Here is a 21,172-nt window from a genome sequence, read left to right as displayed (position 1 = left end):
GAATACAGAACGCAGCTTGTTCTGGCGAGGCTTTGAATAGGGAGAAGATGATTAGACGATAATATGCTGTAGGTACTTTTAATTAGGTAATTTTTCACCATTTTCGTTTTCATTTGCAGATTAACCAGGTGGAGATAAAAATGGAAAACCTATTTAAATACCTACCTATGACATTTCTACACTAATATTATAAAGAGGAAAACTTTGTTTGGTTGTAATGAATAGGCTCAATAACTACCTACTGGACCGTTTTAAAAATCCTTTCACCATTCGAAAGCTACATTATCCACGAGTAACATAGGCTAAATTTTATTTTGCAAAAAAATAGGGTTCCGTAAAATATGTAGATAATGTAGTCCACGCGCGCGAAGCTGCGGGCGGAAAGCTAGTAACTAAATAAAAATATACTTATCAAAACCAACCACTAGCTTTTACTACTCGTATGTTAACGATATTGGATTTTCGAATGTGCTTTTACTTCTTCATACAAATAAGACCAACGTTATCGTATGGAACATCTCACGGGTCGTTTTGATAAGGGTTAAACTTATAAAATTCTGGTAACTGAATGCCGCCCAGTATACAGGGTGTTCTATTGAATATCTTGTAATTTAACTAGTGTAGGTGGTTAGGTTAGATAATTGAACTTGCTTGTTAGATTCCTTGATGTATGATGTCCCCATGACGTAAGACATACTGTATCATTTTGATACTCAATTAACGCTAAAGCGGGGTTGTCATTTCTTTAAGTTCATAAAAACAACGAAATTAAAGACAACATTTTAATATCGAACACGAAAAAAGCAAAAGTGAAACAAAGCTAAGAATAACACCATAAAATTAAAGAAAAAACAATTGAAAAACAATTAACTGCTGGATTGTTACTGATAACGGGAGTAGTAGCTACTGACTCTAGGTCCGTAGTAAGGCTGGCTGTGGTAGTTTCCGTAGGGTTTGTAGTCGTCTCCATAGGGTTTGTAGTCATGGCTGTGGTGACAGGAGTCGTCGTACCATTTCGATAGGTCAGCCTTTGCTATCTTGTTGCACGGGACATGGTCGTTTCTGAAATTAATTGTATCTAGTTAATTATATTTCCTTGGATGTTACTTGTTTATAATATTAGCTAAGAGAACACAGGAAAAAGTTTTCAATATGAAAAGACACTTCGGCAATTTATTTGCCTACAGACAATAGTAGGTACATCAAACTATACATTTTTACACGTTTTAAGTTTATTTAGACGACAAAACTAATGCAGCAGCTGCAGTGAACTTTAGTTTTGATTCTTTACAAAATGGAGCGAGAATTTTGAAAGAAAGAAAGAAAAAATGTTTATTCAGTATCATCGACAATACACTTGCAATACTTAACATTATTTAATGAGAAGGTAATTACAATGATACTGAAAAGGTATCCACTCAGCATGGTGTCGTAGCATATTTTGCTTACAATAGGTTCTCTATTATTTTAACTCTATGATTGTATGTAAGTCTTATTAATTTTCATAATACTGTGATAAAGTAGATCCTATTTTGTGCTCCAAATATCAAAAAGGTCAAATTAATGGTAACGAATGCTGAACATCCAACAAACAGGCATCGAGCGGTCAAAATTAAGCGAACACTAAAGGGCGGCCATCTTTAAATTCCTTTGATGTAAGCCCGATTCAATTTTGAGCACTCTTTGCCTCTTGTCCTGAATAATAAATGATCCCTCCTTAATTGCATTCCTCCATTCCATTGCAACCAAGAGGAGATGGTGTCTCACTTAATTTTCGCTTTTAAATGCAATGCCCAGAACTCGACGAAATAGAGCTTATATTTGTAAGTGGACAAGGGATTTTGGCGCTTATTACAGAGAAATGTCGTTGTTTTTCTGCGAAAGTAACGATGTTGCCAGTACTTGCTTACAAATGGTGTAATTTGTGCTCGTTGACTTTTTCCTGCCTCATAAACTAGGCAATTTGAAATACCTTGAAGTTTAAATGTTAAAAATAAAGAGGTAAAGCGAAGTATAGAAATAAATACATTATTTTGTAAAGGTACAGTCGACATCACTTGACGTTTTGTTTATATTTTTTAGAGTATAAACGATTACTAGCTCAAGCCCGCGAGTATTTTTTTTTTTTTTTTTATAAATCTTTGGACAATTTCACACAGCGCCAGCTAGCCCCAAAGTAAGCAACTTAATGCTTGTGTTATGGGTGTATTAAAGAGTATTAGCTTTTTTATCAGTCACAGAAATACTTTGCGCGCTTCATGTACCGCTTTCAAAAACCTTCCGGTTTTCTTATGTTTTCACCTGGATCTCTTTATCAAACATCAATCGGTTCAGTGGTATAAAAACGTACCTATATGTAGATAGACAGACATAGTTACTTTCGTATTTATGATATTACTCGTAGTATGGAAGTATATCCATACTTCCGAACGAATAGTAATACATAGTACGAATAGGACGTATAATAATGATAGTACGGATAGTATGATTACTAAGAATAAAAGTAATGTTTTTGTAACTAGCAACACAACATACCCATGTCCCACATTGAGCAGCGCCTGCGGCTGGATATGCGTGATGCCCTCTGCGTTGTCGCACGCCAGGCGCGCCATGTTTGTCTTCCTGATCTCGTGCAGTTGAGCTGCGAACATAATATTCGTTGAGAATAAGCGGAATAGCTAAGTAACGAAACAACTATTGTAACATACAGGGTGGAAATATGATGATAATGATCTCACTCGATTATTTTTAAACTATAGGTACGTGATATTGAAAAACTGTCGAGAAATATCGCGTATTTTTTTTTCACAACAAACAGAGTAAATCCTCCGTCTGCATTTGTGAACACATGCCCAGATTTTAGATCCGCAGTTTGCTACCAATGCTTAAATATTAACAAAATGTAAACTAATAGTTAAAAATTGTAGGTACTAAAAGAAAAAAAAAACTGGGCCTAAATTGTTTTGTTTTATCATTTCAGTTCATTTTTTACGCAGGTCGGGTTTTTTTTTATAAAATCTAATATTTTCGAAGCATGGATAATCTCATTTACATTTGCAAATAGGCATTTTGGAAAATCTCACGTGAGATTAGGGGGTGGGGGAGTGGGTCTGGCAAAATCTCATGAAATCTCACCAAGTGGTCGGGGGGGTTAAAAATAGCCAAAATTGTCTCACGTAATTAATGGACGCCCCCTAATTGGTTACAATCGATTTATCATTTTTATTTTTATATTATATTTAATTGATCAAAAACTTAAACCGGAGTGATAACATCAAGCTTTGTTCTCCAATTTCCATGGAAATTAATATCGTCTATTCAAGTTATTTGCTGAAGGGACACCGCTGTAGCAATATTGATACCTCCTTCCTTTAGTAAGAGTAAGTTCATTTCAAAGGACCAAAGCAAAGTTTAGTAGTTCAGCGCGGAATCAGACAAAAGAGGCAGCCGTTAGATTTGCCCGCTTGCCTGGTTCCGTTGCAAGTTACGACTAGGCTGACCACAATTTTTAAATTAAATAGGACTAAATAATTATGAGAGTATTCACTCTGGATAAGTGGGGGGAGTATGGCACTTGAGCGAGGCATTTACATCTATGCCCGGAGAGGCAGACGGGGATAGTAGACCGTGTGGGGCCTGACCTGGACTAGACTGCATGTCATGCACTTGAAAAAATACTTCAGATAGTTTCAAGTAGAATATGTATTTAAGTGACCCCTATGAAAACAAAATTCATGTTATATGTTACCATAGGGGTCACTTAAAAATTAGGGATTGATGGTGAAAATGGGCAAAGAACTGTCTCATTTAGACTGTGACATTTGGTTACTATATTTACACCTATAGCTACTATTTCAAGCGAATATTATTTACATCGAACTTTAAAGTGTAACACCTCGCGGACGGAAAACTATTTATTTTTTGATTCGTGGTTAAGAGCTTAGGTCTTGTTACAAACTAAGTACTTGTATCATACAAATGTCCGTATTTACAAACATTACTTTGAGGTCTCACAGTGCGCGTGGACGTACAGGGTCACACACGAACCAATCACATACCTCTATTCAACGCTGTGCGTTCGATTTGCTGCTTCACTTAAGCAAGCATCGTTTGAGAGTACGGGTGTTACTTATTTCAATTATGTACTTACGTAGAGTAAAGCTGGTGTACTGCTGTCCCCTCTCGAACCAAAATCTGAACAGGTACATCTGCCTGGCCAGGATGCAGTACAAGGTCGGTCCGACGAAGGTGCCGTGCATCAGGTCTTCGGCCATGATGCCAGCCATCAGGTCGATGTCGTCGACGTCTTGGTACAGACTCATGAGGGCTTCCATTTTCTAGAAAGAGTTTAAGTCATTATTTAGAGGAAAGGAATTTGTTTAAAAAAAAAATAGAGGGGGGTTTTAAGGACAAGTATTTTGGGTAAAGTAAACAGGCTTCATGAAATAAACTGTAGTGTACTAAAATAGGTTACCGAGGCTATCGAATACATTGATTATTCGTCAGGTATTGCTGGAAAATTGAATCCTCCAGAGGTTCTATGATAGACAGAACTAAAGTGTTAGTGTTCTTCGTTGATTGTTTGGCACCAATAAAGTAATTTGCTTGCAACTGGCGTTTAGTTAAGACATTGTAAGCATAAAATGTTCTGCATAAAATTTTCTGATAAATAACCCAGGATACTTATCAAAAGTTCTGTGGCTGTCGAAATAAAACGTAGTCATCGAAATTGATAAAATAAGAGTTTTTCAGATAAAAACTAAAGCGATCTAAGCAATATAAAAAAAATGTAGCTGAACTGGAAATTTACCTCAGCACTCATAACATCCAAAAGGTCGTGGAAATGCTTGACTGGTTTGAGGCCACACACGTGCCTGTAGCTGGTGTACCCTGGCAGACCGAAGTCTCTGCCTCTCTGGATGTCTACCGCCACACGGTCGTGGGCCTTGAGTATCTCTCCGTAAGCCTTTTCGGAAACCTGAAATGGAAACAAGAATGAGTGATTATGTCGTGAGACGATGCTACGAGTATAATGAAGTTTCTAAGTATTGAGGTATCACGTGCTTTTTATTACACCTACAAGTAATTCAACTAAAGGTATTGAAGGTATGCTCATACTATGATAAAATTCCTTGCTGCTACTTATTTCTACTCGTTACAGAAAAATTCACACGATATAATAGGAGGTATACCTATTGATTGGAGTCTATTTCACTAAACCCTAGCATGACTTCCTTCATATACCATCATTTCAGCCACAGCCTCCACTGCTGAACTAGGCCTCCCCTAAAGACTTCCACATCGCACGGTTACAAGAAGGGTATATTTCCCATTTATGGATGAAATTTTTTCGTCTAATATTTCTCTCAACAATTACGCTATTGACCGTATTCACAAACATTACTATGAGGTCTCAAAGTGCGCGTGGACGTACATAGTGACACACGAACCAATCACAGACCAATATTCAACGCTGAACGTTTCATTTGCTGCTTCACTTAAGCAAGCATCGTTTGTGAATACGAGCGTTAGGCCAGTGGCATATTTTCTTTACTTACATCAGGGTCTTGTATGTCATCAATCTGAGCGGCATTCTGGTAGAAAAGGCCACGGTTCAGCTCTTCGAAGTTCGAGTGCTGTTCAATGAGCTCTTGTCTGAAGAACGTGTCACTGTACGAGAATTCGCCGACGTAGTGGTAGTCGTCGTTGTATTTCCTAAGACGAAATATTTTGTAAGCAAATAATACCTAGAACCTAGATCCATCCGGTGGGATAAACAGGTTGTCCCAAAAAGTAGTGTCAAGCCGAAGCCCAGAAGTAGAGCTACCCGGATCACCCCCATGTATGTTCCGCGATTTTTCATAGTTCAGGAGTCAATACTTTTTGAGACACCTTGTATGTACAGCATTAGTTTTATAGAGCCGAGATTTGAAATTATCATAATTTGTAATTAGATTCGTAATTGTAAGAGTGACGCCACTCTAATAATGCTACATCTTTACTATTGACTGCGATAGGGATTAGCCTTTTCTTATGCCAAGTAGATGAGTCTTTAGTGATACTCAACCATCATATTTCTTATTACTTAAAAATTTACTAAAAAATAAAAAGAGATCGAATTAAACTATACTTTTTCTTTACTACAAATTGACGAATATCTTCACTTCTACCAATAATCCAGTTACAACCAGTTACTTACTTCAGCCTTCCATCCCAGATGGTACGGAAGAATCGTTTGGCCAGCTCGAACTCGGCGTACACAAGCGGCTCCATGCTCTCGTCGTAAGCGTTTACGTACTCAACATGTTCAGACATAAGGCCGTTGTGCACCAAGTTCTTGCGACCTGCAAAAGGTGGTAAACTATGTTCATGGTATAGTCCGGTCGCCGAGCACTTAGAATTTCGTCCAATGACCACAAGCTACCCATCCTTATCGCTCGTGCGTACCTTTGGTCAAAACCACTTTTGACTGGAAAAATCAGTCAAAAGTGATATTGACCAAGGGCATCAGTCAAAACCTAGATAAAGTGTGTAAGGAGTTCGTACAAATCAAAACAGACCACCTGAGTTTAATACCAGTAAATTTTTAACTAGACAATACACCATTTTACTACTTTGCGATCATCATGATGGTTTCAGCATATAGTAATCCACTGGCAAACGCCAATACAGCCACTGCTGAATTTTCATGAGTTTGACGATCCTCCAGCTCCATTAATTAACGATATCCCTTGACAAAGACAGTTCCAGGAAACGTCAAACGAAATCCAATATTTATTTGATGGAAATTCGAATGAAATTTTAACACATTGTGTCAATTCACGCATGTTCCAACATTCGTCTAATAATACTATCTAGAAGCGTAAGGTCTACGTACCCATCAGAACTGGCAGGAGCTCGTAAAGCATGATGTTCGCGAAAGTGCCAATGTTGATCTGCCGCGCCACTTGGAAGAGTTTCTCGTCCTTCCAGCACGGGTTCAGTTCGTGCAACTCCCGAGAGATCCTGTTGTCCTATTCTATTACTACTTTTATTACTATTAAGCGTAAGGTCTACATACCCATCAGAACTGGTAGAAGCTCGTAAAGCATGATGTTGGCAAAGGTGGCAATGTTGATCTGCCGCGCCACTTGGAAGAGTTTCTCGTCCTTCCAGCACGGGTTGAGCTCGTGCAACTCCCGAGCGATCCTGTTGTGCTCCCGGTAGAAGTAGATGCTTAGCATTGTTCTTGGTAAGTCGAAGTTGGCGACCTCAGAGTTACCTGCAGAAAAGATTTTTATTGTTGGTGGAAAATTAAGTTGAAAGCAAGGGTGGAGGAGACAGATAAAATATGGTAGTATTATCAATTATAATCTACAATATTGATCGAATCAGAAATGAGGAGATCCGCAGGAGAACCAAAGTAACCGACATAGCTCGCAGAATTGCTAAAATCAAGTGGGAGTGGGCGGGGCACATAGCTCGTAGAGACGATGGCCGTTGGGGCAGGAAAGTTCTCGAGTGGCGACCACGGGCTGGAAGACGTAGCGTTGGCAGGCCTCCTACTAGGTGGACCGACGATCTGGTAAAGGTCGCGGGAAGAGCCTGGATGCGGGCAGCGCAGGACCGTTCATTGTGGAAAACCTTGGGGGAGGCCTTTGTCCAGCAGTAGACGTCATTTGGCTGAAACGAACGAACGAACGAGAGCTTAGTGTGAGTTTACATCAAACGTCCTCACTAGTGAGAAACTCACAGTACGCCCACTGTAGTCTTTGTCGCTTGCAACTTGATCCTAAAGTTCAATTCCCAAGGCAATTGAAAAGTCATTTTGTATAAAATACTCCCACTTTGGGTAGAATAGGCATGCCTGATTTTCCGAAATAAATGTATTTGAGAATGAACGTTACGCTCTATCGAATCAGTCCAATTGGGACTTGTCAGACGTTACTTGTATGTGGCTCTAAATTTCTTTTTATCGTGTAGGTGTTATTTGAAGTGTTTTATGGCACAAATAGTTTAGAAATTAAGTAGTTGTTATGACGAACAACTATAGATCTATCGCTTAAGTCAGTGCCTGAGGTATGGTAGTGTAGTGGATTTGGTTCCAACGAGACACAATTTCAACGGGACACATTTTCAATCCGACACATTCCCACGTAGACACATCAATTATTGTATCATCAGTTAAATGTTTTAATGAAAAAAATAAATAAAATAAAATGTGTTAATTGTCATGGGTATGTATTCGTCTGCCGTTTGGTTTAGTGGTTCAGAACGGACTACTATGCCGAGAGGTCCCGGGTTCGATTCTCGGCCGGGCAGAAATTGAAATGATGCATTTTAATTTCTGTGACCGGTCTGAGTGTTAGACTATCTATACTTATAATAAATCTGTAGAGAGGTCAATTCTGTACATGAAATATTTTTTCAAAATAACTATCAGGGGGTGATTAGTGATCGATACTGATGCCAAAAATGCAATCAGTAAAATTTTTGTCTGTCTGTCTGTCTGTATGTTCCTTATAGAAACAAAAACTACTCGACGGATTTTAACGAAACTTGGTACAATTACACTGGTCAACACATGTTTTTTTCCTTTAATTTTTTTTCTGTTATTGGGTATTTCTATGGCCCTGATTATGAAAAAAATACTCGGAGATTGTCAACAGCTTTAAAAAAAAAAAAAAAATCAAAAATATTTATTCAGTTTAGGCCACAAGTGGCACTTATGAACGTCAATAGAAAATAATAAAAAAAGAAAAAGGTAGCCCTTATGGGGCACTTTACATGTCTCCTTATCTTTTGGGCCCTACCAGCGCTTCGAGACAAACATATGGCAAGTGCTGAGAAGAAACGCCGGAACAAACTCAGTCACCACTTATTGCCAGGAATTATCTAACGGTAAGAATAGTCAAATTTAAGTACATCAAATATGTGCAGACTGAACTGACCACGCATCCTTGTCATCAATATAGTCTCGAACCTTATAGTACCCTTTGGACATAAGGGTATTTTTTATATGTATCTTAAATTTGTTTATTGGCAATGAAGAATGTTCACTAATTTTGTTTTTTAGTTTTCTGTATTCTCTGTTAAAAATAAAAAATACACGTGAAAGAATTATTTCGATACGTCAATTAGTTTCCAAGATATTGAATTTTAAAAGTGCGGGCGGCGGCCGGCCCGCCATTTTATGCGCGTGACGTCATATTACAACGACTGGCTCATATTTGTATGGGTGGAATCTTGCAAACTGAATTAAGACCCACTTCCAGGCAACCGATTAAGCTGAAATTTCGCAAACACATGTGATTTGGATGACCATGCAATATTATGATGACATGGAGCTGACCTGATGATGGAGCTGGAAGGTGGCCATAGGAACTCTATAATAAAACGACTTAAATGCATCGAGTTTGGGCTCGTTCGTTTTGTATTGATGAGTATTTTAATTCTATATAGTAATCGGGGTCTAATGATGGAGCTGGAAGGTAATTCGCAATAAAACGACACAATCGCATCAAGTTTGGGTTTGGTTCAATTTTAATTTCTGTGATGGGTCTGGGTGTTAATATGTATAATAAGTTTGTATTTACAAAAAAAATATATTTAAGTATGTTTATATCCGTTTTCTAGTGAGCGGACGCTGTGAATGTACGTCACACGGGGTCACGTGACCGTCGGCGGGACTCAATATTTAAGCGAACTTTGAATGCCTATAAAATCATAACTACTGGGTATTTTTGAATGAAATAAAAACTAATGTATTTGTAAATGTAAAAGCTTAACTGTAACATAGGTTTCAAGTGATTTTGCATACCTAGTAACATTCTCAATTCGACAAGGTTGTGTGGTATTTTGTTAAATATGGTAATACATTTCCCCAAGAATGAATTACCTATCTTATGCAACCTAAATGATGGAACAGCAAGTTTATTCTTATGTCTCGTGTTAAATGAGTGGACGTCACTTTTCTTAGTAAATAAATGTATATGTTTACGGACATACATAATGTTATCAAATATGTATTGCGAAGCCACAGTCAATATATTGATTTCTTTAAAAACTTCTCTAAGCGAGTCACGTGGTTTAAGACCGTATATTGCCCGAACAGCTCTTTTCTGTAAAATGAAAATTGATTCTATGTCTGCTGCTGAGCCCCACAGTAAAAGACCATAAGACATAATACTATGAAAATAACTAAAATATACAAGCCTTGCTGTTTCAACATCAGTCAAGTTTCTGATCTTTCTCACCGCAAAGGCAGCTGAACTAAGTCTTCCCGCCAAGGCAGCAATATGGGGGCCCCATTGTAATTTACAGTCTATGGTAATACCTAGAAAGACAGTAGAGTTTATCAGTTCAATGCGTTCATTATTTACTGTAATATTAGTATTAACTTGTTTGACATTAGGCATAGTAATGTAATAAAAAATTTACTTTTTAAAATATAGAGTTTTATTATTTTGACAAAAACGAAAAATTATACATTGTGTAAATAAAATATCAATTGTACACTAGCAAATAATCTTTTATATGATTTCTTTGAATAGACAAGCTTGAGTAGATCTCGTTGCAAATTCCAGCAATGGTCTGCCATTCATATATGATCACCACCGCCCCTGATAACCTTCTTCCATTGTCCGAAAAATCTAATGACATCTTTTACCCTGCTCCTCACTAAACTCACCCACATTTTGTGGAAATCGATGTTAATGCGAGTACATGAAGTGTATTTTTATGCCTATGTTGCACCCTAGCTCTTGCAAGTTGGATAGCATGCTCTCAACAATTTCTTTTTGCTTAGAAAATTACTTATAACCAAAAAAAAAAATAATTCTAAGCTTAGGACTGGACTTCAGTCATTGAATTCTTAAAATTACGATCATTTACCAGTTGCCTAATGTGAGTCCCATCAAAAATTATCAACATTCAAGTTTTCTGTGCTTAATCCTGAAAACTTTCATGAAAGAAAATTATAACATTCGTTACTTTTGTCAAGCGCCTTCCCAGACTTTTTCAAGATGCCAAGGTTAATATAAAGTGGTGGAAGTACGGTGATACTGTCTTGGCTAACTAAAGGCATGTTTATAAAATAGTTTGTATCAACTTCAGCTGAAAAGCAAAAAGTTGTGTGTGCGGGAAGCCGCACTCGATCACAACGGAATCCACGCGTACGAAGTCGCGGGCGGCCGCTAGTCTTTCCATATCTATGTGCGGAAACGTCACGAAATCTGAATTTTAGCTGACCTCCTAACCCCTCATAAAAGCCAAGGTTTTTATTGATTGGTCTATGTTATGTTTAGGTTATTTTATTGATTTAAGGAAAGTACGCGAAGATGCTTATTTCTGTTCAATTTAGTTTTTAATTGTAATAAAATATAGGTAGTTATTTTAATGTTCATATTTTTCATTTCACTTTCATTTATTCGACTGACTGTATTGTGTCAGTTTGCAACTGTGTCCACGTGGGAATGTGTCTGATTGAAAATGTGTCCCGTTGAAATTGTGTCCCGTTGGAACTAAATCGTGTAGTGGCATGAGAGGGGTGATTTTGACATTTATTATGAGTGACAAAGCATACAAATCTGAAGTCTCGCTGACATTTGACGTAACGAAAAATACCCGTGCTCATACCTCATGCACTAGATGTATAGTCTCCCATCTTACTGAATAACTTCAAACAATCCCTTAAAAATCTTACCAAACTTATAACAAATGGGATGGTGCCCTCTGTTCTGGAAGCACACATCTCGCGTCTCGTTGGTGGGTACATGGCGGTCTCTTCTCTTCTCCTCCTTCAGTAAACCATGCTCATACATCCGAATAGAATTCAGGTGTTCGTCGTCAACTCCGTAAATCGTTGAGAGGTCCAGCAACGGTGTTTGCTCGTTTATCTGGATAAAAAGATATAAAGATTTTGAAAATATTAAAGTTGAATAGATTTTTATTATTGAAAACTTTGAAAATGTATTCAAATTGAATTGGTGTGAACTTATTTTGCGCCCTCGTGAGAGGGTCTCTTTAAGAAGAAAATGTCTTCTTCTAGAAATATTTACGAATTTTCAATCTACCTGGTGAACTTTGATCAAAATTTAGTATAGACAAAATTCAAATTTTACCTGATACACAATTTCTCAATTTCATCGACACTACTCTAGCTTAATTGAAATCCAAACTCTGTATTATACCAAAATCAAAAAGCGCGATGCAGCTTCTTAAATAAAACCGTGTAAATTGGAGCGTAAGCTACGGAAAACATAAATAATAAAATGGAATTTCATCAAAACGTTTTCCCAATATGATTCCAGTATTTCCAGAGTTGATACAGTTCGGCACTTATAACAAGCTCGTAGCAAACGTTCAAGTTGTAAAAGTCGAGTGCTGAAAGGTGGTGTGAGAGAATTTTCTTCGCGCCCCGATAGCGTGTGTTGTAAGACAGGGAATTTATTTTTTGATAGAATCATTGAACATCGGTAGCTTTCTAACAACTTATTTTAAATGTTAGCGTCAATTTCTATTAAATTAAAATCCTTAACGTCCCCAAGGCAAAACTAACGTTGAATTATTAAGGCTGAGTTGTACCACCTAACTTTGACCGTAACTACTACGATAACCGGTGTTTTTTGTATGGAGCTTGACATATTTTTGACATTTGTTAAAGTAAAAGTAAGATGGTGCGGCGCAACCCAGCCAAAAAGTTTTTGCGCAATGAAGAATGTTCACTAATTTTGTTTTTTAGCTTTCTGTATTCTCTGTTAAAAATAAAAAATACACGTGAAAGAATTATTTCGATACGTCAATTAGTTTCCAAGATATTGAATTTTAAAAGTGCGGGCGGCGGCCGGCCCGCCATTTTATGCGCGTGACGTCATATTACAACGACTGGCTCATATTTGTATGGGTGGAATCATGCAAACTGAATTAAGACCCACTTCCAGGCAACCGATTAAGCTGAAATTTCGCAAACACATGTGATTTGGATGACCATGCAATATTATGATGACATGGAGCTGATCTGATGATGGAGCTGGAAGGTGGCCATAGGAACTCTATAATAAAACGACTTAAATGCATCGAGTTTGGGCTCGTTCGTTTTGTATTGATGAGTATTTTAATTCTATATAGTAATCGGGGTCTAATGATGGAGCTGGAAGGTAATTCGCAATAAAACGACACAATCGCATCAAGTTTGGGTTTGGTTCAATTTTAATTTCTGTGATGGGTCTGGGTGTTAATATGTATAATAAGTTTGTATTTACAAAAAAAATATATTTAAGTATGTTTATATCCGTTTTCTAGTGAGCGGACGCTGTGAATGTACGTCACACGGGGTCACGTGACCGTCGGCGGGACTCAATATTTAAGCGAACTTTGAATGCCTATAAAATCATAACTACTGGGTATTTTTGAATGAAATAAAAACTAATGTATTTGTAAATGTAAAAGCTTAACTGTAACATAGGTTTCAAGTGATTTTGCATACCTAGTAACATTCTCAATTGTCCAGTACATACGCAGGCATAAGTTGGTAGGAAAGTGCGGTTACTTCTCTCTTTAAAAAAACCTTATCTTAATGTTATTTTGCAACAAACATGTGCTATTGATGAACAGAATCATTCAGTGTAAATTATAAATAGATTAATCACTTCGTGGTTTGTATGATATTTCCGCCCACGTGTGTAGGATTAATTATAGGATTAAGTGCCGATTTCAACGCTAATCTGAGTTCAAGCTGATACATTTTCACCCGATAGCCAAAATCGTTTTAGTACGTTTTAAACTAGTTCAAGAGCATTGTCATAGCAACATAGATTCATTGTTGTTTCTTTCCGTTGTTTTTTTTTTCAATATCTACGTAATTTATAGTAAAATAATTTTCTATCGTGACAGCAATGCCCTATTGTCATGATGATAATGAATCAGCTCCTAAACTAGGTTTAGCTGGTTTAATGGTGAAATCCTCTTTTAAACTACTCACTTGTTCTGGTTGCGTATCATGAGGAATGCAGCCGATGTCTTGGAACGTTTCGATCCTTGAGTAGTTCATGCAGTGCAGGTCTGTCACGCGAAGGTAGGGGTCATCGTGGGGAATGGGGATGGGCGCGCATCGAGGGTCCTTTTTGCCTTCATGGTGGCAGCAGTAAGTCCTTTTCCTTAGGTAGTCCACTGGTGAAAAAATGTGTATTAGTTCTATGAACGAACGGTTTTCATAAATCACGATCACAATGGAGAAAAAAGCGTAGTAACTTAGAATTTTCTTCTTCTTCTGCGCCTTTTTTATTTTGATTGGGGTTTGAAAAGCTAATTAAAATACTTCTAAAAAATAAGTTCATCAAACAAGTTAACGTTACAGACATTTTGATAATTTAGGTGTCCTCCAGGTTCTATTTCGCTGTTTTTAGGAACTAGCTGACTATCCGCGATAAATTCTTAATTTATCTGGATTATGTGACTCATCTTTCCCACTGTGTGTTACGGAGGTCTCTGGCTGAGTTCTACTGGCGACTTATACCTGAGTACTTAACAGCGTTGGGAACGACTGGTGAGCTCAGAACAGTAAGTCCCAACCTAACGTTACATAGGCTCCTAGGCTAGGTAACACAAAGCTAGAAATGCTTCTGTGTGTCTTTTATTTGAAGAAAAAATTGTAAAGAGATCTTACATGGCCCATTGATCTGGCTGACATCGCTACCGACGAACTCCATGAAGGTGGCTGCGGCCATGTTGAAGGTCTTCTTGTCCACCACCCGACCAGTAGTCTGCAGGGTGGTTCTGACCTTCCTCGCTGAGGGAAGAGATCCTCCATGTTTGTTCTCTCGAAGTGTACCCACTGAAATAGAGGAATATTGTAAATTATGAAATTTAAAATTTATATTTTAAATCTCACCACTTAACCTTCGGCCAAACCAACGCGCGCAGCTCGCGTCAGTGATGGCGATCACTGCGCGTGCATATATCGCCGCCACCAATGACAGTACGCGTTGATGTGAACTTATCGCTACAAATTCACACGACATCTGATCGCCATCGCCATCGCACAGGCAGGCTGCACGCATTGGTTTGCCTGAACCCTTACAGAATATTTTTCAGCGTGTACTCATACAGCTTGTTTAATAGGAAAATGTTTTTCTTTTGCCTGAAACATAAATTCACTCACATTTAGCCGAAGGCATACGAGACGTGAAGTAGCTACGTCTGTTCGCAGAATATTATAATAATGTCTCACCCGATCTATGTAGATACATCACTTAGAGCAGTCGCCATCTATTTGGGGCATTTTCACTGTAAATACTATAATGGAATTACAGTACTTATATAGAATACCACTTATTTAGGAAAAATACAGCTGCAAATCACTTAAAAAGGTACAACTACGAGTAATAGATGTTCCCTGTACCAGCCTTTAAATAACGAAGAAATTATAGTGGGTTGAAATAAGCTCTTCTATACCCTATGAAATGTCTGAGAGATCTTAAGTTTTTATATCAGCAGTAGGTAAACTATGATTTGATTAATTTTTATTATTTTAGTATGGTGATTACGATGCCAGTTACCTATGTATGGCCCACACACATGGATGTAATAATAATAGAAATCGGTTTTATGAGACTTGAGTAATTGCAAAATGAGTTAAAAGCATTAAATGATTTAACACCAGTTATTAACGGTTTCGTAATAGAAATAATTAATGATTCCGCTGCATTTTCAAGTTGAGTAAGATTTTTTATTATTGAAGTAATAAAGGATAATGACGACTAAACTCACTAAACTAGAACATAAATTTTTGTAATTTAACATGTCTTGTATTTTAAAAATTAGTATTTGTTTTTTGCTCGGGTTTTTGTTTGATTTTTCAACCTTTGTTAATTAACTGATCGTTCATAAACTTTCATTTTTCACAACATCCTTTTTATTTAATTTATTACTTTTTATTGAACAAAAAAATATTTGATGAAATAAATAAGTATTTCATTGAAAATATTCTTCTGAAACAACGAAAAAATTATTAATTTATATAAGTACGCTGTATGTACGCAACTGGTTTTCATCGGTAAATTTTTCGAAGTAGGTTAATCACGAATCAATTTGGCGTTTTTATACCTTCGTAAATTGGATGTTTATTAGTTACCTATAAAACATTTGTATCATAGACTTCTTCCATCTTTGGCCTGACCATCACTTTCTATCATGTGAGACGCAGGCCAAAAGAGCTTTCTCATTGTAGATGAAAAAAATACCTACCCCTATTAAAAACATAAACGACTCAATTGCTCGACAATTAACTCAAATTTGGTTTGACACTGGTTCGAACCTTACCACTATAGCCTTATTTGGTCTTACTAAATACTAAAATACAACTAATTTGAGCTAAAGTTTCAAAGTTATGAGCTTCGCATTTCATCAGTCGAGTGTTGTCCCAAAACTTACTATGATTATAATCCGGCTTGAGCATCCTCAAGTACGGACCTCTAACGGAGCTTCTTGTGGGTGTTTATAGTTGTTGCAAGTGCATCCTATCATATCTCAAGCTATCTAGGTTCTAAATATTGAAATGCAACTAATATAAACTTGAGTTTTTATGGTTATGAGCAACGTTTCATTACACAAGGCCTATCCCAAAACAATAAACGATTATGAGACATATTAATGGTCCTTACGGGCAACGCTTGATTTTTTTGTTAGTAGGTACATATTTTATTTTTATAGTTTTCTTTGAAATGTTTACGGTAGTCTAGGTTGTCTGGAAGAAATCGCTTTACAGCAGGAAGACCGCCTATGCCGTATTTTTTGTATATTTCCTTCTTTTTTTTCTGGTCTTGTGTATTGTACAATAAAGTAAGTCTTTCCCCCTTATTGATAAAAGTTACACCCTAGTTGAACTCTGGCTTAAATTGTCATTTAGTATGGAAATGTCTTTTAATCCAAGGTTCGTCCTAGGTGTAACTTTTTATTAATAAGGGGGTTTGAGTTTAACTTACTATGTCCATAATCCGGCTTGAGCATCCTCAAGTAGGGGCCTCTGGCGGAGCCCCTTGTGGGGTGTTTATAGTTGTTGCACGTGCCATCGACGCGGCTGCCCTCGTGTGGGGTGCACGGATTCACCTCGATTGAACATTGCCTGGGAAAACATTAGGGTACGTTCACACATAGGCGAGACTTAGAGAGGGGGACAAAGCGGGGTGTGGTTTGATACTTATAGTTGTTGCAATTCACGAAGACGAGTGAGCTTTACATGTGTGGTGGCTACTATCGTTATGTGCATGTACACGTACACACACAAGTGAAGCTCACTCGCCTTCGTGAGTTGCAATAACTATAATAAATTATGTTATGTCTGCAAACAGGCGGAAATTAGAGCGAAGATACATGTTCTGGTGCACGTGAAACTGCCCCTGATTATTGTGTCACTCAAGTACTGTATATTATTCAATGTAAATTATTCTGACATCGATCTTTATGTGCAGGTGATGAATGTATTTGACATCTAGTTTTGCCATGCATTTTTCAATCATGTTAGGGCATCATGTAATCATATATCTAATCGGCGGATTGGAGGTGTTTGAAGTTCAATTTGTTATGGTGGAGTAGGGATTAGAGAAATTACGATATTAAAGTTCTCTCGCGCGGAACTAGCGCGCACTTTATTAAAGGAGCTTAAAGGTTTATCTACAACAAGCTCTATTCAGTCTATGGGTGCTTTGTTATGCTGGCATATTTATTAATTTTCTTGCCTAGGATCTACTACGCTCCGCTCTAAGCGTTTTGTGTGTATGCACCCTTACTTACTGGTTAGCATTATGCAAGCAAAAGTCACAAAGGTGTGAAATATTATGCAACGCCGTACTTGTTATACAAACCCTTTGTATTGGCGTGTTCTTTATTTACAGTTTATTTTCAATAAATAAAAAATTGAAGCTTTAATTTTATTGAAATGTACTCGTACCTCGCTTCGCTTTATTATTGAAATTAACCATCGCTTTATTATTGAAATCAACAAAGAAAATTCCGCGAAATTTTCAGGCGGTTCATAATTATTCGTGTTCATAGTACCTAGTACCTACTTATCGTCACATATTTTTTGTTGTCAATAATACTATAGAGTTGGCATGAAAGTGCTTACAGTAAATCAAACAGCAGAAAATGGAGAAATATAACTAATAACTACGTTTCTGATATTAATTCTTTTAGGGATAAAGAAAAATATTTTTCAGATAGTTCTGGATGTCCATTTACCTATTTCTTTTACGTTTAACTATCAATCGAATTGTAAAGAGTGTCTACTTTACAATTTGATTGATTGTCTCTTAGCCAAGATTCGTATTTTGTGGATTGTGAAGTCAATAAATCTGTGTAATATAATCATATTAAATTATACCTTGCACAGTCCGGTTCGTGTATTTTCTTTCCACTATGTCTATCAAAGAGTTCCCCGCACTCTACGAGAAACACTATAGACATGAAAACGAAAAACGCGTTAAAACAATTCATTTTGTGCCACCACCGTTTGCTCGGACCTCTGAAGCACTTGTGCTCCAAGGGATGTTAACTATCCAATACCGATGCGGTTATTACGAAATCATATCATTTCATAATTTTATAATTATACTTACCTGCAGTGTGAACAATTTGTAAACTAGAGTAATAAAACTCGAGGTTCTTGTTTTACGCGTCAATTACTAGGAATAAAGGCTTATTAATGTCAAATAACGTTTGTAATAGCAATAGTTTTGTCGAAATACCGATATTTTGGCTATCGATAGTATACAGGGTGGAAACGATAAGTGATCTCACTCGATTTATAAACTATACAAGATATCGAATAACTGGGTTACTATCCTGAAAGTGCTTCACGCACGAGCTCTATCAAATTGTACTGAAATAGGTTACAGAATAACTTCATTTTTTCCAATCAATAGGACTTACTATAAGACTGGGTTGGACCATCTTACTTCTTTGACAAATTTCTAAAATCTGTCATACTCCATACAAAAACTCCGGTTATCGTTAAAGTTACGGTCAAAGTTAGGTGGTGCAACTGAGCCTTAGTCTTTAAATCGATTTTTGGATTTTCTCGATCGCGAAGGAGTTAAAAAATAATTGGATGAAACTACAGGCCTTATTATGATAACTGGCATATTTGATAATAGGCCTAATTAAAATTATTAATTATTTACAGGATGTGCCAAATAAAAATAATTCACCACTTTCAAAGGCAATTTATCGCTACATCAGTTTCGTGGGGTTACAAAAACTGGTTATGTGTTTTAAAAATAGGCTACTAGTATTTTAAAGCAATCAGTATTTATTATTTGGTAAATACTTACTTAGGCTGAGTTGCACCACCTATAACTTTGACCGAAACTATAACGATGACCGGTGTTATGGTATGGAGTTTGACAGATTTTTGATTGTCAAAGTTAAAGTAAGATGGTGCGACTCAGCCTTACAAAATTATGTAAATATCTTACGCTGATTCCGGATATAAATGTAGGTTGTTCCGGATATACCTACATGAACATTTTGTCACAAACGCTCATAGTTATTGAAGTCCGCTCTGCAAGCCACTGAGCCACGTCGATAGTGTTTTGTTTATAATTTATTTCCTACAATGGGTTGCACCATCTTACTTTAATTACAAAATAGTCAAAAGCCTGTCAAACTCTAAACAAAACACCGGTTAAAGTTATAGTTACGGTTAAAGGACATAATATTTTTTGCTAATTTCATTTGTTTCAACTATTTACACGAAGGCCCGGTTTTTTGATTCGTAGTTAAAATAACCAATAGTCAAATTTGACAGATGTCAAATGACAAGTGGTTAAAAAATATCAGAAAAAAATGTTTTTCGAACAATGGTTAGCTTGACTTTTAGTACATTTTTTAACTATTAGTTAACATTTTGTTAATATTTAACCATTAGTAACAAAATTTAACAATTTGTTATTTTAACTATGAATCAAAAAACTGGGCCTAAGTCACGTAGGTATTAACTAAACCCAATCAAGTGGGGAAAACATGCTTTCAGAGCACTTCTTAACGTCAAGTGTTCTATTAAGGACGGATACGTGTCTAGTTTAGTGATTTTGCTGTTAAAGTTTCCTCAACACGCCATTATAAGTAAGTATTTACTACTCCTGAATAATAAATAGTATGTTTAAGTTTAACCCAGTTCGAGGTATTCCTTAAAGTGCACCAATTTTGAGGCGCACCTAAACTTTTCCTCGAATCGCACCTTTGTTATGTTACCCTGGTACTTTTTATTCATCTTAGTTGACACAAAAAAATCTTTTTATTAGTAAAAACCGACATCAAAAAATAAAAACAAAAAAATGCATTGAAAAGTAGAAAAATAATTACGTTATTTATTTATTAGGACACATTATTACCATTGATATTCTCGGAGTCGGTGCCAAATGCCAAGCTCAAGAAATGTAAATTTAGCGTTTCGAAGAATAACTCCCCAGAACACACATTATAAAGTTCTCAAAGAAAATGCAAAATTACAAGTAGATCCTTATATTATTGTACTTAATGAAATTACGGGCGTAATCTTCGTCTAATTTTCATCTTTATCCCTATTTTCGTGTAAAGCTCATTAGAATATTAAGCTTTAAGTAATGAAGTTTATATTAAATTAAGGAACATTCGCCTTAAATAAAACTAAAATTAGAAAATGGATGTAAACTTTAACCTCGACTAGTTTCTTTTGGAGGCGATAAGAATAAATAAGTGTTGTTGTCCGGTTGTAAACTGAATACTTTTAAAGATCATGACCTTATTACCAAAATCAAAAAAGATTGAAATTGATACCTTAGGTAAGCACTTTATATTTAGAACTGATTATATGTATTTTATTATTAAAACAAACTGTTCGTCCGTTCGTTTCAGCCAAATGACGTCCACTGCTGCACAAAGGCCTCCTCCAAGGTTTTCCACAATGCACGGTCCTGCGCTGCCCGCATCCAGGCTCCTCCCGCGACCTTTACCAGATCGTCGGTCCACCTAGTAGGAGGCCTACCCACGCTACGTCTTCCAGCCCGTGGTCGCCACTCGAGAACTTTTCTGCCCCAACGGCCATCGTCTCTACGAGCTATGTGCCCCGCCCACTGCCACTTGATTTTAGCAATTCTACGAGCTATGTCGGTCACTTTGGTTCTCCTGCGGATCTCCTTATTCTGTAAACAAACTG

The 21,172-nt window shown here is 36.9% G+C and overlaps 2 protein-coding genes across 2 annotated transcripts in view; both read right to left on the bottom strand.

Moving 5' to 3' along the window:
• The window catches only part of LOC135076954 (vacuolar protein sorting-associated protein 16 homolog), a 319,963-nt gene that overhangs the window by 243,619 nt on the left and 55,172 nt on the right, over positions 1–21,172 (bottom strand). The window lies entirely within an intron of this gene.
• LOC135076708 (peroxidase-like) lies at positions 882–18,471 on the bottom strand. The gene is made up of 12 exons (XM_063971129.1): positions 18,359–18,471; positions 16,962–17,101; positions 14,645–14,812; positions 13,961–14,148; positions 11,684–11,876; positions 7,061–7,261; positions 6,200–6,344; positions 5,559–5,715; positions 4,811–4,978; positions 4,151–4,337; positions 2,536–2,641; positions 882–1,062 (listed from the first exon to the last, which is right to left on the bottom strand). Exons 1-12 carry the CDS (start codon positions 18,469–18,471, stop codon positions 882–884), a joined length of 1,947 nt encoding a protein of 648 aa, XP_063827199.1.

Source organism: Ostrinia nubilalis, chromosome 12, assembly GCF_963855985.1.
Source record: "Ostrinia nubilalis chromosome 12, ilOstNubi1.1, whole genome shotgun sequence".
Lineage (NCBI taxonomy): Eukaryota > Metazoa > Arthropoda > Insecta > Lepidoptera > Crambidae > Ostrinia > Ostrinia nubilalis.
Note: the sequence above shows the minus strand (reverse complement) of the source record. Positions and strands in the feature narration are given on the sequence as shown.